Raw genomic sequence first — 17,050 nt, forward strand, 5'->3', positions numbered from 1 at the left:
GCCACCTTACGTATAAGGCAGAGGTAGATGCACTGACCAGATTTCATTTGAATAAACCTCATAAAACCGATACGTAAAGGTACAACCGACTGAATCGGTTGCTCCAATAGACTGGGTCCACTCTAAGGAGTGAATGAATAATTCAACCGATACGTAGAACTACAGCCGAGTGATCGTTTATGAACAAGCGACGGAATCGATTGTTTCCATTTGTTTGTTCCCACCATTTGGGATGAGTTAGAACGTCGTCTTCGATCGAGACCGCAGCGTCCAAAATCAACACTAACTCTGGTTTCGGCTCTTGGGGAAGAATGGGCTGTCATTCTTTCAGACACATTCAGAGACCACACTGAAGGTGTCCCCCAGCAGAATTCAGGACTTCATAAATGCGAATGGTGAACGAATTCCATATTAATGTCCAATAATAGTTGCCCGGTAATATCCGCTATTAATAACTCTGTCAGTGATTAACACCTCCACTTATCTTTTATTGTTCCAGGTTGAGGAACCAAGCGTCGGAGATGTGTGTGGTGACTGGGAGCTGGGTGGTGGACGCTCTACTGATGGTCCTGCCTCTCGCGTACTGGCACCGCAGGCGCAACTTTTTCTTCTGGGAGAAGCTGGGAGTGCCTTACTTGAAGCCCACGTCGTTCCTCGGCAACATGGGCGGGATGGCGATCGGAGAGCAACACGCCGGAGATCCCATATACGATTGCTACCTGGAGGCTGCTGATGCGCCCTTCATGGGCATGTTCGCATTCGGCAATCCGCTGCTCATGGTCAAGGACCCGGAACTGTTGTCCCGTGTGCTGGCGACGGATTTTCCAGCATTTAACAGCCGTAACTTCGCTGTCGGAAGTGACTCACTGTTGACAAAGTCTGTCTTGGGTGTAAATGGAGGCAGGTGAGAGTAGTTATTATTGTTATTATTATTATTATTGTAAGCCCCGTGGATCATATTTGCGACAACTCAATATGATGTAGTACGTGTCAGTAGGTTCAGAAATAAGATACATTTTCTCTGTGAATACAAAAGTGCCTAGGTACTGAACATTTACATAATTGTTTGACGATGAATAAATGCGCGTCAGTTCTACAACTTCTTTATTTGGATAAAGCCGTACAGACGCCCCAGATTTCAGGATGTAAATTCCGTCTTCAGACGCTGCCAAAACCAAGAGAAACTAAAAGATGTACAACTTTGCTTCCGCCGTTTGCCGAGGTAGTGACACAGCAAGCCATTTCAAAACATCTGAAGGCTATGGGCATGATTCAGAAAGAAGGAACTTGGGTCCCGTGTGAGCTGAAACCAAGAGACGTTGAACGGCGTTTGTGTGTTTGTGAACAGTTGCTTCAGAGGCAAAAACGGAAGGGATTTCTGCATCGCATTGTGACCGGGGACGAAAAATGGGTTCATTACGATAACTCTAAACGCAAAAAATCATGGGGATGTCCCGGCCATGCTTCCACGTCGACGGCGAAACCGAATATTGACGGCTCCAAGATCATGCTCTGCATTTGGTGGGACCAGCTCGGCGTCGTGTACTATGCGGTGTTAAAACCAAGTGAAACAATCACAGGTGATCGTTGTCGAACGCAGTTAATGCGTTTGAGCACAGCATTAAAAGACAAACGGCCGCAATACAGCGAGTGGCACGATAAAGTGATTTTGCAGTACGACAACGCTCGACCCCACGTTGCAAAAGAGGTCAAAACGTACTTGGAAACGTTAAACTGGGAAGTCCTACCCCACCCGCCGGATTCTCCAGACATTGCTCCCTCTGACTATCACCTGTTCAGATCAATGGCGCATGGCCTGGCTGACCAACACTTGTAATCTCATGAAGAAGTCATAAATTGGATCGATTCGTGGATTGCTTCAAAAGATGAACAATTTTTTCGACGCAGGATTCGAACACTGCCCGGAGGATGGGAGAAAGTAGTGGCCAGCGATGGAAAATATACTTTGAATGATGCATATGTAACCAATTTGGTTCATTAAAACCTCAAATGTTGGGGAAAAAACAGCGGAAGCAAAGTTGTACACCTTGTAATTAACATTAAAATTGTCCATAAAAATATTAACATCAGGTCATACTCTGTTTGCGTAATCAGTCATGTAAAAAATCCAGCATATTTATGAAGTAGTACGTGAGGTAAACGGTAGCTAACCGAAAAAAACATGAATGTATCACTAAACAATCATTGCCAGCCTAATATGACCTACGCACCGACTGCGAACTATCAGATGTGTAGCATAAGAAAGTAAAAAGAAGGGCTTACCCTATATGCGCGCCCAGCCCACCGCATGCCGTGGACGCCCAGCAGGACCTGTCAACGGATTGCCCCGTGAGCTGCAATGAGACGTCTCAGTACGCAACACGCCATAGAGTGGCCGTCGCCAGAACTAATCGGCAGGGACAACTGCAGAAATCATAACTAATAACATGGCCATACCCTCACGTTTACTCTCGAACGCTACCCACTAATAATAGCGCTAAAACCATATTACTGTATGAACGGGCAGTCATTCATGTTACTTTCTCAGGGCCATGCCACATGTCTCGTGGTTCGCAGTTAGTTCGTAGGTTATGTTAGGCTGGCAATGAGTGTTTATTTGTTGATACATTCACGGTTTTTGGCTGAGGTTCCGTTTTACTGGTACTAGTTGACTCAAAGCAAGTTCCCAAGCCTCACCCGCACGGAATCTCGAATGCTACTTCATAAATTTACTGGATTTTGTACTTGACTGGTATGATTTTCTCGTACACAATAAAAGTATGACCTGATATTCACATTTGTACGGACTCTTCTGATAGTTCCTCTTGTTTTTAATAGTGCCTGAAGGTAGGATTTACATCCTGAAACCCGAATTGTGTCTACGATTTTATCCGAATAAAGGAATCGCAAAGTACAGCTGGAGCGGATTTATTCAACACGAAAAAATTTAGCGAGAGTTTTGGATGTCCCTCTAAGTGTATACTTACATAACTGTCTTTTTAAATCTTCATCTACAACAAAATTAGATAAATATAATTTATACATATTACGTTCTCAGAAATGCATCTATGGAGTAGAAGGAGTTCTCGAGCAGAAATAACTTCAATTTTTGCAAAAACTTTCATTATCCTCCAGCACCTTTAATTCACAAGGGAAGAGTCAAATACTCTTGTAGCTGTGTACTTTGCTACTTCCCGTGCAAGAGTAAAGTTCGGCTCTGAATAATGGAGGCTATTTTTGTTCTTACTGTTATACACTCCTGGAAATGGAAAAAAGAACACATTGACACCAGTGTGTCAGACCCACCATACTTGCTCCGGACACTGCGAGAGGGCTGTACAAGCAATGATCACACGCACGGCACAGCGGACACACCAGGAACCGCGGTGTTGGCCGTCGAATGGCGCTAGCTGCGCAGCATTTGTGCACCGCCGCCGTCAGTGTCAGCCAGTTTGCCGTGGCATACGGAGCTCCATCGCAGTCTTTAACACTGGTAGCATGCCGCGACAGCGTGGACGTGAACCGTATGTGCAGTTGACGGACTTTGAGCGAGGGCATGCGGGAGGCCGGGTGGACGTACCGCCGAATTGCTCAACACGTGGGGCGTGAGGTCTCCACAGTACATCGATGTTGTCGCCAGTGGTCGGCGGAAGGTGCACGTGCCCGTCGACCTGGGACCGGACCGCAGCGACGCACGGATGCACGCCAAGACCGTAGGATCCTACGCAGTGCCGTAGGGGACCGCACCGCCACTTCCCAGCAAATTAGGGACACTGTTGCTCCTGGGGTATCGGCGAGGACCATTCGCAACCGTCTCCATGAAGCTGGGCTACGGTCCCGCACACCGTTAGGCCGTCTTCCGCTCACGCCCCAACATCGTGCAGCCCGCCTCCAGTGGTGTCGCGACAGGCGTGAATGGAGGGACGAATGGAGACGTGTCGTCTTCAGCGATGAGAGTCGCTTCTGCCTTGGTGCCAATGATGGTCGTATGCGTGTTTGGCGCCGTGCAGGTGAGCGCCACAATCAGGACTGCATACGACCAAGGCACACAGGGCCAACACCCGGCATCATGGTGTGGGGAGCGATCTCCTACACTGGCCGTACACCACTGGTGATCGTCGAGGGGACACTGAATAGTGCACGGTACATCCAAACCGTCATCGAACCCATCGTTCTACCATTCCTAGACCGGCAAGGGAACTTGCTGTTCCAACAGGACAATGCACGTCCGCATGTATCCCGTGCCACCCAACGTGCTCTAGAAGGTGTGAGTCAACTACCCTGGCCAGCAAGATCTCCGGATCTGTCCCCCATTGAGCATGTTTGGGACTGGATGAAGCGTCGTCTCACGCGGTCTGCACGTCCAGCACGAACGCTGGTCCAACTGAGGCGCCAGGTGGAAATGGCATGGCAAGCCGTTCCACAGGACTACATCCAGCATCTCTACGATCGTCTCCATGGGAGAATAGCAGCCTGCATTGCTGCGAAACGTGGATATACACTGTACTAGTGCCGACATTGTGCATGCTCTGTTGCCTGTGTCTATGTGCCTGTGGTTCTGTCAGTGTGATCATGTGATGTATCTGACCCCAGGAATGTGTCAATAAAGTTTCCCCTTCCTGGGACAATGAATTCACGGTGTTCTTATTTCAATTTCCAGGAGTGTATTTATGAATGCTAATATTGTTTTCAAATAAAGCCCGATAACCAGGAACTTAATTTTTCCTCAATGCTTGACAGAACCTGACAACAATTTTAAATAGGAACACTTCCTGATATCCTGGAGAACATCTATTTGGTTACGTGCCGGCTTTCGGCTTATTATGCCATCAGCAGTTGATCATCACGGACAGCAATGCATGCTCTGCAATGTACTTCCAAGCAGGTTGGAAGGCTGGTAAGCAGTTCTTGTTAAAAATGGCTCAAATGCATCTGAGGTCATCAGTCCCCTAGAACTTAGAACTACATAAGCCTAACTAACCTAAGGACATCACACACATCCATGCCCGAGGCAGGATTCGAACCTGCGACCGTAGCAGTCGTGCGGTTCCAGACTGAAGCGCCTAGAACCGCTCGGCGACACCGGCCGGCGCAGTTCTTGTGGTAGGCCGTTCCATTCATCCACCAGCGCGATTGACAACTGCTGGATGGTCCTTGGTGCATGTGGACGTGCTGCAGTAGGTTTCTCCAACGCATCCCACACGTGCTCTGAGGTATTTAAGTGCGGGTGGGGGATTGGGGGTGGGGGGGGTGGGGGTGGGGGCGATCATGCGAGTTCCTTCGCCGAATATCCGCTCGTCCCAAGAGCTCCTTCAAACATGCTCTTCGATGCAGTTGCGTATTGCCATCCATAAAAATGATGTCAGGGCCGAGTGCATCCCTGATACGACGCACATGGGGTACGAATATGGTGTCACAAAAACGTTGGTCGGCGAGTGTACCGTGTTCAAAGATTTGCAGCATTATCCCCCCACAACCTTAACATCTGGACCACCAAAATGATCATGTACTGTCCGAGAAAGTCCGCAGCTAGTGATCTAGTGGCCAGTGTTGCTGCCTGTGGATCACGGGTTCCTGGGTTCGATTCCCGGCCGGGATGGGGATTTTCTCTGCCTGGGCACTGGGTGTTTGTGTAGTCCTCATCATGATGTCATCATCATCATCATCATCATCATCGTGACAGTGGCCAGAATGGACTGCGAAAAAAATTGTAGTGTGGAAAAATTAGGAATTTGTACAGGCGCTGATGACCGCGCAGTTGAGCGCCCCCCAAACCAAACATCATCATCATTTTCCGAGAAGAGCATGTGACTCCAATCCTCACTGGTCCTGTCTCTGTGTTCGTGGCATTATCGTGAACAGTGCCGCCAATGAGCGGGTATCAAAGTAACTCAAAGTACTGGTCGTCGGGAAAAGAGATTCCCCCCCCCTCCCCCCCCCCCCCCCCCCCCCCGGCGCTGTCGCTCCACTGTGCAGCACGAGTTTTCAGCTTTGCAGTCCTGTTAAATGTGGGTGCAATTGCAGCTGTTGATTGACATGGGTCCCTTCTTGCCTGCTGCATGCACACTGTAGCGGTCATCTGCTGCCGTAATTGACCGTGGTCGACCACATCATTTCAATCCTGGCAGCAGTGCCTTTGGGTCGGAATGCTACCGATACACGTGAAACAATGCTGTGAGCAATACCAAACTCCTTGGCTAACCTCTTCACAATTCGTCCTCCATCCAGTTTCCCGATGATTCCTGCCGTACGAAGTCATCCAAATGTTGTCGCCGCGCCGTGTTGTAGCAAAGAACATCACCATAGTGCAGACACACTGTCGCTTCCCGTTCCTTGAATTGCCTCGTATTGCAGGACCATTTGGCGCTATAGTCAAGCTGACCTCACAGCGTATGGAGTCCAACTTTCTGTGCAAGACAGGAAGACCTTCGGGATCAAGCTCATGTGCCTTCACTCATTTCGACCGAGTAGTTTGTTTGTTATTTTACTTTGTCTACACTGAAGAGCAAAGGAAACTGGTACACCTGCCTAATATCGCATAGAGCCTTCGCGAGCAGGCAGAAATCTCGCAACACTACGTGGCATGGACTCATGTCTGAAGTAGTGCTTGAGGAAAGTGACACCATGAATCCTGCAGGGCTGTCCATAATTCCGTAAGAGTACGAGGGGGTGGAGATCTCTTCTGAACAGCAAGTTGCAAGGCAGCCCAGATATGTGCAATAATGTTCATGTGTGGGGAGTTCGGTGGGCAGCGGAAGTCTTTAAACTCAGAAGAGTGTTTCTGGAGCCACTCTGTAGAATTCTGGACGTGTATGGCGTTGCATTGTCGTGCTGGAATTGCCCAAGTCCGCCGGAATGCACAGTGAACATGAATGTGTGCAGTTGATCAGACTTGATGCTTGCGTACGTGTCATTTGTCAGAGTCGTATCTAGACGTATCAGGGGTCCCATATCACTCCAACTGCACACGCCCCACACCATTACAGAGCCTCTACCAGCTTGAACGGTCCCCCGCTGACGTGCAGGGTCCTTGGATCCAATTTGAAACGAGACTCGTCCGACCAGGTAACATGTTTCCAGTCATAAATAGTCCATGTTGCTGTTGACGGGCCTAGGCCAGGCTTAAAGCTTTGTGTCGTACAGTCATCAAAGGTACACGAGTGAGCCTTCGGCTCCGAAAGCCCCTATCGACGATGTTTCTTTGAATGGTTAGCATGGTGACACTTGTTGATGGCCCAGCATTGAAATATGCAGCAATTTGCGTAAGAACTGCACATCTGTCACGTTGAACGATTCTCTTCAGTCGTCGTTGGTCCCGTTCTTGCAGGATCTTCTTCCGGCCGGAGCGTGTCGGAGATTTGATGATTTACCGGATTCCTGATATTCACGGTACACTCGTGAAATGACGGTACGGGAAAATCCCTACTACATCGCTACCTCGGAGATGCTGTGTCCCATCGCTCGTGCGCCGACTGTAACAACACGTTCAAATTCACTTAGATCTTGTTAACTTGTCATTGTAGCAGCAGTAACCGATCTAACTATTGCACCAGACGCTTGTTATCTTATATAGGCGTGGCGACCGCAGCGCTGTTTTCTGCCTGTTTACATGTCTCTGTATTTGAATGTGCATTCCTATACCAGTTTCTTTGGCGCTTCAGTGTATATCATCCTTAAGTGTTTGCAGAGCAGTGTATTATTAATATTCTTTACAAAATTCTTCATAACAAACTTCATAAGACAGTAAATGTGTTGTGGGTTTTTACTAGTACACCAATTTTTTAAACAATTTCTTAAATTATGTTCGAATATGTATTATCCTTACAGCACTTTTCTGTGCAGTGAATACTTTGTGTCTTTGTACTGAATTGCCGCAGAAAATTACTCCATATGACATCATAGGACCAAAGTATGCAAAGTAATCTAATCTTCTGGTATTTTAGTCAACAAATCAGTAATTACACGTAGAGCAAATGTTTCTGAACCAAGCATTTGAGACGATCTATAATAGTATATGATTTTCAATTGAATCTTTGATCAGTCTGCGCACACAGCAATTTTGAACTATCAATTTTACATATTGGTATTTCCTGTCCTCTGTATAATATTGTTATTGATGAAGGTATGAATTACACAGAAATGTACTACATCTACATCTACATCTACATCTACACACATACTCCGCAATTCACCATACGGTGCGTGGCGGAGGGTACCTCGTACCACAACTAGCATCTTCTCTCTCTGTTCCACTCCCAAACAGAACGAGGGAAAAATGACTGCCTATATGTCTCTGTACGAGCCCTAATCTCTCTTATCTTATCTTTGTGGTCTTTCCGCGAAATATAAGTTGGCGGCAGTAAAATTGTATTGCAGTCAGCCTCAAATGCTGGTTCTCTAAATTTCCTCAGTAGCGATTCACAAAAAGAACGCCTCCTTTCCTCCAGAGACTCCCACCCGAGCTCCTGAAGCATTTCCGTAACACTCGGGTGATGATCAAACCTACCAGTAACAAATCCCGCCTCTGAATTGCTTCTATGTCCTCCCTCAATCCGACCTGATAGGGATCCCAAACGCTCGAGCAGTACTGAAGAATAGGTCGTATTAGTGTTTTATAAGCGGTTTCCTTTACAGATGAACCACATCTTCCCAAAATTCTACCAATGAACCGAAGATGACTATCCGCCTTCCCACAACTGCCATTACATGCTTGTCCCACTTCATATCGCTCTGCAATGCTACGCCCAAATATTTAATCGACGTGACTGTGTCAAGCGCTACGCTACTAATGGAGTATTCAAACATTACGGGATTCTTTTTCCTATTCATCTGCATTAATTTACATTTATCTACGAGGGCAGTTCAATAAGTAATGCAACACATTTTTTTCTTCTGAAACAGGGGTTGTTTTATTCAGCATTGAAATACACCAGGTTATTCCCCAATCTTTTAGCTACACAACACTATTTTTCAACGTAATCTCCATTCAGTGCTACGGCCTTACGCCACCTTGAAATGAGGGCCTGTATGCCTGCACGGTACCATTCCACTGGTCGATGTCGGAGCCAACGTCGTACTGCATCAATAACTTCTTCATCATCCGCGTAGTGCCTCCCACGGATTGCGTCCTTCATTGGGCCAAACATATGGAAATCCGACGGTGCGAGATCGGGGCTGTAGGGTGCATGAGGAAGAACAGTCCACTGAAGTTTTGTGAGCTCCTCTTGTGTGTGAAGACTTGTGTGAGGTCTTGCGTTGTCATGAAGAAGGAGAAGTTCGTTCAGATTTTTGTGCCTACGAACATGCTGAAGTCGTTTCTTCAATTTCTGAAGAGTAGCACAATACACTTCAGAGTTGATCGTTTGACCATGGGGAAGGACATCGAACAGAATAACCCCTCCAGCGTCCCAGAAGACTGTAACCATGACTTTACCGGCTGAGGGTATGGCTTTAAACTTTTTCCTGGTAGGGGAGTGGGTGTGGCGCCACTCCATTGATTGCCGTTTTGTTTCAGGTTCGAAGTGATGAACCCATGTTTCATCGCCTGTAACAATCTTTGACAAGAAATTGTCACCCTCAGCCACATGACGAGCAAGCAATTCCGCACAGATGGTTCTCCTTTGCTCTTTATGGTGTTCGGTTAGACAACGAGGGACCCAGCGGGAACAAACCTTTGAATATCCCAACTGGTGAACAATTGTGACAGCACTACCAACAGAGATGTCAAGTTGAGCACTGAGTTGTTTGATGGTGATCCGTCGATCATCTCGAACGAGTGTGTTCGCACGCTCCGCCATTGCAGGAGTCACAGCTGTGCACGGCCGGCCCGCACGCGGGAGATCAGACAGTCTTGCTTGACCTTGCGGCGATGATGACACACGCTTTGCCCAACGACTCACCGTGCTTTTGTCCACTGCCTGATCACCGTAGACATTCTGCAAGCGCCTATGAATATCTGAGATGCCCTGGTTTTCCGCCAAAAGAAACTCGATCACTGCCCGTTGTTTGCAACGCACATCCGTTACAGACGCCATTTTAACAGCTCCGTACAGCGCTGCCACCTGTCGGAAGTCAATGAAACTATACGAGACGAAGCGGGAATGTTTGAAAATATTCCACAAGAAATTTCCGGTTTTTTCAACCAAAATTGGCCGAGAAAAAAAATGTGTTGCATTACTTATTGAACTGCCCTCGTATATTTAGAGTTAGCTGCCATTCTTTACACCAGTCACAAATCCTGTCCAAGTCATCTTCTATCCTCCTACAGTCACTCAACGACGACACCTTACCGTACACCACGGCATCATCAGCAAACAGCCGCACATTGCTATCAACCCTATCCAAAAGATCATTTGTGTAGATAGGAAACAACAGCGGACCTACCACACTTGCCTGGGGCACTCCAGATGATACCATCACCTCCGGTGAACACTCACCTTCGAGGACAACTACCTGTGTTTTTATAAGTTAACTGACAGACCATTCCCGGGGTAAGGCTCCGAGTTCGAGTCTCGGTCCGGCACACAGTTTTAATCTGCCAGGAAGTTTGACAGGCCATTAAATGAGAAGCAATCAATAATACTTTTAAATACTTCATGTATTGTTCGTTCTGTTGTTAAAGTTCTGTTGAGTTTCAGTATTATGTTTGAAACATCGTCAAAGAACGCTAGCTACTTCTGCTTTATGAATGTGAGTGGTAGGACATTTATGTATAGCAAGAACGGAAGTGGTGCCTGAACTGAACCCTGTTGAACCTCAGTAGTAATTTTTTCTCATTAAGAAGAAGATTCATATTGGGAGCCGTTGTGTCCTATCAATTAACTCCGAAGTGAACCACTTTCTCATTATGCCTCAAACGCCATAAACTACAAGCTTCTCCATAATAATGAACTTGTGATTTGCACACTCAGACGCCTTCAACACATCACAAAACATCTTCGTGGGTGGGATCTTGTTACACTACTTAAAAATAAAAGTGAGGCTTCTGAATCGATTCAAAGTGTGCCCTGGACCAAGAGTCAGACACAGTCGTTTGATCAGGATCCATCACAACAATAAAATCTAGCCTCTAGGAGGTGCTAGTTCGTTAATGTATACGCAGTACCATTTGTAGAGCCAGGAAAGTAGGAAACAGGTATTCGCCGATGGAATCCGTGAGTGGGATCATGAGTAATAAGTGAGTAGCGCACAGTAACAGTAGCTTTTAATAATGCAATCTGTACTACTACTGTAATTTATAGTCTTTTCTCAATCAAAATAAAGCTGATAATTGTTCGCTACACAGCCTTAGCGAATTCACGGTGTGCTCATACTTGGGTTTTGGAGTGATGACCGGTTGTCTGTTCTTCTAGGTAGATCCACCACCAAATTTTAGTCTTGAATCTTCTTTCTAGCCATCTTCTTTCTTGTAGTTCGCCTCTTGCGTCTTTCTCTTCTTCGTTTACAACCTCAAAATCTGCGTCTCTTATTAAAATTTAATATTTTGTGGCAATAATAGCTTGCTGGAAACTTCTGCTTGTCTCTGCGTACTCAAACTACTTCATCCGGCCCACTACTGTAATTCTGTCCTGTATATGAAAGCCTTGGACCTTCACCACAAAGAAATTGCCTCCACTTCCGCAAAATTATCACTATTTTCAGTAATTAAATGACATGTCTCATCCATCTGTCATTACAGAACTGCGTCCCAGAGTAGACTGACTCCATTCACTTGTCACTTTCTCCTTAATAAAATTTTGCATGGGTAAAACTTTTCCTACTGCACCGAAGTATTTTCTTTCCCACGTGAATTACATACAGTCAGAGCTACATAACACCTTACAAGACACTTATAGAAAGCATTAAATTTCGTTTACACTTGGATACAAAACAAAAAATTCAAGTACGTACTACATAAGTAAAATGTCAGTTTGCGCCACACTATCCCATGCTGCAGCTGCTAATTCAAGTACACAAGAAAGTGAAATAGGAGAAAATGGTCGCTATAACTTTTTACCCCAAGAGTCGTTTCTTTGTGCCGTTCTGACTGCAGGAGACTCAATAGACGCCAAAGGTAAGGTCCTAGACCTGGGTCTACATAATCTGCTGAGGCCATCATTGGTGATGCAGTCGGGCCGTGCAATGCTCATGATTTTCACAAAGCAACACTTAAAGAGTACTGTGTAGTGATGCACACTCAGTGAATGCAATGCTCCTTGCTTTGACAAAATAATACCTGAAGTCGTATTAGTATAAGACGAGGGACTGCCATGTTCATTGCTTTGACAAAATAATAAGTTATCTTTGTAGTGGGCTACTGCGCTCAAGGACATGGCTGACACAGTGCAGTGAACCAAATGAGAATACAATCACTTATATTCAGTTTTAAAGGGCCGCCTAACCAGGACATGTTGTAGGACAAGTTGGAGGATCTTGAAATCTAAGACTAAAACTAATAGTTATTTATTGCTAAGATGATTGGCATGAATCACAATGAAATTAACAGAAATAAAATTTATGTGTAGTTCAGATTAGATTACAAAATGATGCTAACCCAGTGAAAATACCAAAAACTGTGGAAGACTGTATACAACTAGTGCGCAATATCTGCTCATTTGGGCGGCTCACGTAATCGAGGACAATGCTACAACAAGCCACACGTATAATCAAAATAGCAACACAGGTTGGGTGACAAAGCAAGCATGTAATGAGTTGCGCAGAATATGGATCAGACTGCGAACTGTAATTGTGTCACTTACATTCGTTTATACAGCTTTTGTGCGCCGACTAGCAATGAAAGGCAGCTGGAGTTAACGGTCTCCGCTCGACAGCCCTGAGCAGAGTGCCCTCTCTACGAAAGCCGAGAGCAGAGTCTTGAGAATCCAAGTTTATGGGCCTCAGCTCTCTGAAACTTCTGCATGGAGAGGATGCTGTCGTGAATGTGACGGGCGAGAATTGTTCCTACATCCATGAAAAAGCAGGAGAAAGCATACGAAGTCTGCACTCACCTCGGGTAGTGTCTTCATGGTTCAAATGCCTCTGAGCACTATGGGACTTAACAGATGAGGTCATCAGTGCCCTAGAACTTAGAACTACTTAAACCTATCTAACCTAAGGACATCACACACATCCATGCCCGAGGCAGGATACGAACCTGCGACCGTAGCGGTCGCGCGGTTCCAGACTGAAGCGCCTAGAACCGCTCGGCCACTCCGGCCGGCCAGTGTCTTCATGACTGTTTAATATTTTTTGTGTGGAATCTAAAATTTAAAAACCTCTCTGACACCGGCCTGATTTAGCTTCACTGATCAGGATAGTAAAAACATGCGTATGTTAAGGGAATTTTCATTCACAAAGCAGGCTTATCACATTCACACAGTTCAATACTGTTCTATCCTTATTCAATTGAGCTTAACTTAAATTCCATAAGGCAGTGAAGCAATTTCGAAGTCTCGGTGCGACGAAAATTGTCAGTCGATCTCCTGAAAACATTTGTAATAATTATTAACTTTCGGTGATCACATGGGGAAGACCGGAGATCTGCTGGTAAGACCGTGTTAGCCTATTTATTTGAAATAACTGGATCTCTTGAGCATACAAAACGGCAGGTTCGTCCAGTGTAAATCAGGCGTTCCCCACTGATCCCGTGCAACACAGCGTAGTAAGCAGACACTGTCAATAATAATCACTTAAATAATACGCGAACACACTTACTTTAGTTTAGTTCATGTATTAAATTCCTTCTCATGCAGAATCTCATCAAGATGGCGACTAGCTCAACAATACATACATATACATCCTCCTTCTTTAACGGCTAATCGGCAAGAATTCCTTCATTCTTTTCATAAGAGAAAACATAGATAGCAGAGAAGCTATTCCATGGAGTAAATGGATGCTCCAAGGAATAATTGGGCTTGAAACTACTTTGCATTGATAATCGGTAAGATAAGAAGAGATATTTCGAGATATGTACTGAGTTATATAATTTATAAAATTTCTGAAAATATCGCGGAGAGACCGCTGCAAGAGACATTACAACTGGTCAGTCTCATGTACCAAGAACCCCGTCCAGGGCAACGCAACATTATATGGCTGAACCAAATTTCTAGAGCGAAAGGAGCTGACCCTCCCATGCTGGTTAGACGGCACAGCGGCGTCTGCTGTTTGTAGCTGCGCACAGAAGAAGCAATGTCGCACGCTGTTATTCACTGGGGGGCTGTGGGTGGCCGTGGTGTACACGTACCCCAGGATGTGCAGGAGCCAGCGCAGCTTTCAGTAACCGCATATCAGGTCGTTGCCCGACCTCTGCAAACTGCCCATTCTCCCCGCAGCAGGTCCGTTCGCGCTAATGAGATTCAGCGACGGTCTTCCTGTCATTGAGAAGAGGTTACAGAGATGCTTCTGGTGGCATATCGCCCACTGAGCAGGAGCAGGGCTGCCTTCTCAGGCACACAACTCCAGAATATTCATCAGCTATCTGCTGCAGAATGTAACAATATTGCATAGTGACATGTGGCAATAACGTAACATTGTGACAGCGACGTCATAACCATGGACCTAGGAAAAGAAGGGAGGTGGCTTTACGTCACAACTTGAAGCTGGTGTCCGCCATCTCCACTAGCCCAAAACATTAGGTTCACCGCGTTCATACCCCCATAGTTCCGCCGTGACACTTCTCCATGACGTCACTCTGACTGTGTCGTAGTACTAGGGCAAATACGCATTCAAGAACATAAAAACTTTCGAATAATGTAGGTTGATTCTTACAAAGAAGAAGACAGCAACCAGCCACTATTAATATTGCTATTTATTTAAGTAAATAGCGCCGTAACTGGTTTAGAACTGGCAAATTCATCATCAGACGGCTGTTCACATGATTTGCATGATACACTTTACATAATCGTCAGTTTTCGATTTTTATTCTTCCACTGTGGCGAAATATTCTTGGTGTGTTGGTACCCCAAAATCGCGCGGAATTTTCGATGTAAGGACCATAACCACTTAACCTTACATATTTATTTACTCTGTGTTTCATCGTTCAGAGGTTAGTTATGTTCACATAGGGCGCTTCTAACACTATTTTCTACCTTAGAGCACCAACACACCAAGAATATTTCGCCACAGTGGAAGAATAAAAATCGAAAACTGACGATTATATAAAGTGTATCTTGCAAATCATGTGAACAGCCGTCCGATGATGAACTTGCCAGTTCGAAACCGGTTACGGCGCTATTTACTTAAATAAATAGCAATATTAATAGTGGCTGGTTGCTGTCTTCTCCTTTGTAAGAATCAACCTACATTAATTGTACACAGCCACGGTCTCATTATGTCAGTTTCAGACAAAACAGCAAAACCTTCGAAACTGCCTTCCTGACACTATGTTATTCACGTAAGCTCTATAATTTTAATATATAAAACAGTTATTGCTCCTTGGTCATAACGTAATGCGTAAACACTCTGTATGTCATGGTTCAAATGGCTCTGAGCACTAAGGGACTTAACAGCTATGGTCATCAGTCCCCTAGAACTTAGAACTACTTAAACCTAACTAACCTAAGGACAGCACACAACACCCAGCCATCACGAGGCAGAGAAAATCCCTGACCCCGCCGGGAATAGAACCCGGGAACCCGGGCGTGGGAAGCGAGAACGCTACCGCACGACCACGAGATGCGGGCACTCTGTATGTCATCATTGTCGTATCTTTTGTCTCTTCTGTGTAAATAATATCTCTGCAAGTCGTACGTAATATTATCTTTGTTTGCCCTGATCAGTTGTCACTTGAAGGTGGCTTAAAAATATGCCAGAAGCCGATTTGTAGCCAAATACATGTAAATTGTGCAGAACATAAGAAAATGTTTCCTGTTTAATATTAGCTATTTTCTTGGAAGTGGGAGAAGTCTGCTGATTACTAATTAGACTGAATGATAGATCTCATTTTGCCTAATACAATTCTACAAGAGGCTACCAAAATGTTTCTGTTTGAGAGCGTTGGCCGGTCTGCGTGACCGAGCGGTTCTAGGCGCTACAGTCTGGAGCCGCGCAACCGCTGCGGTCGCAGTTTCGAATCCTGCCTCGGGCATGGATGTGTGTGATGTGCTTAGGTTAGTTAGATTTAAGTTGTTCTAAGTTCTAGGGGACTGATGACCTCAGAAGTTAAGTCCCATAGTGCTCAGAGCCATTTGAACCATTTGATAGCGTTGCTGCAGCGTATATACAGAGTAGCGCGACTCCAATGCGGGTGATAAGCATGTAGGCCAGGAATTAGTGTGACATTCATGTACTTTCGACTGCTTGTGGTAAACATGGAAACGTCAACTACGGCGACGTTATTAAAAAATGCGTCCAAACAGGACCAACGTGCTGTTACACTTTTCTTGGCTGCCGAAGGACAAACAACTGCAGACATCCACCGGAGAATGAAGAACGCATATCGGGCAGTATGTCAGTCGAAAACCACCGATGTGGGATGGTGCGGCACGTTAATGATAACGCAAGTCCCCACATTGCAAGTGTTTTAACGCAGAATTTACGCGAACTCATGTGGGAGACACTCAAGCACCCGTCCTAGAGTCCCGATCTCTCCCCATGCGATTATCGCGCCGTCGGTCCCTTCAAAATGGTTCAAATGGCCCTAAGAACTATGGGACTTAATATCTGAGGTCATCAGTCCCCTAGAACCTAGAACTACGTAAACCTAACTAACCTAAGGACATCACACACATTCATGCCCGAGGCAGAATTCGAACCTGCGACCGTAGCAGCAGCGCGCTTCCGGACTGAAGCGCCTAGAACCGATCGGCCACAATAGCCGGCTCTTAGGTCCCTTAAAAAAGGACTTCATGGGTCGTCGATTCCTGTCGGACGAGGATGGGCAGCAGGCAGTTATGGACTCATTCACGCAGCAGGACATGGTGGTTTATCAAATGGGTGTTTCCAACCTGGTGCGTCGGTGGGATGACGGCCTCCTCTATGCCCACGGCGATTTGTCTGACTGACATGCCGATTCTGAACTGTAAGGTCTTCAAAGGATAGCTGTTTCATCGCCCCCTTATAATATTCTGCCATT

The 17,050-nt window shown here is 45.8% G+C and overlaps 1 protein-coding gene across 1 annotated transcript in view; it reads left to right on the forward strand.

The window, feature by feature from the left end:
• The first annotated feature begins 521 nt into the window (after positions 1-521).
• LOC126204195 (cytochrome P450 6k1-like) overlaps positions 522-17,050 on the forward strand; it is a 40,641-nt gene continuing 24,112 nt past the window's right edge. The window contains exon 1 of the mRNA XM_049938596.1: positions 522-904. Coding sequence (XP_049794553.1) covers positions 522-904 — 383 coding nt within the window. The remainder of the gene's footprint in view (positions 905-17,050) is intronic.

This window comes from Schistocerca nitens, chromosome 9, assembly GCF_023898315.1.
Source record: "Schistocerca nitens isolate TAMUIC-IGC-003100 chromosome 9, iqSchNite1.1, whole genome shotgun sequence".
Lineage (NCBI taxonomy): Eukaryota > Metazoa > Arthropoda > Insecta > Orthoptera > Acrididae > Schistocerca > Schistocerca nitens.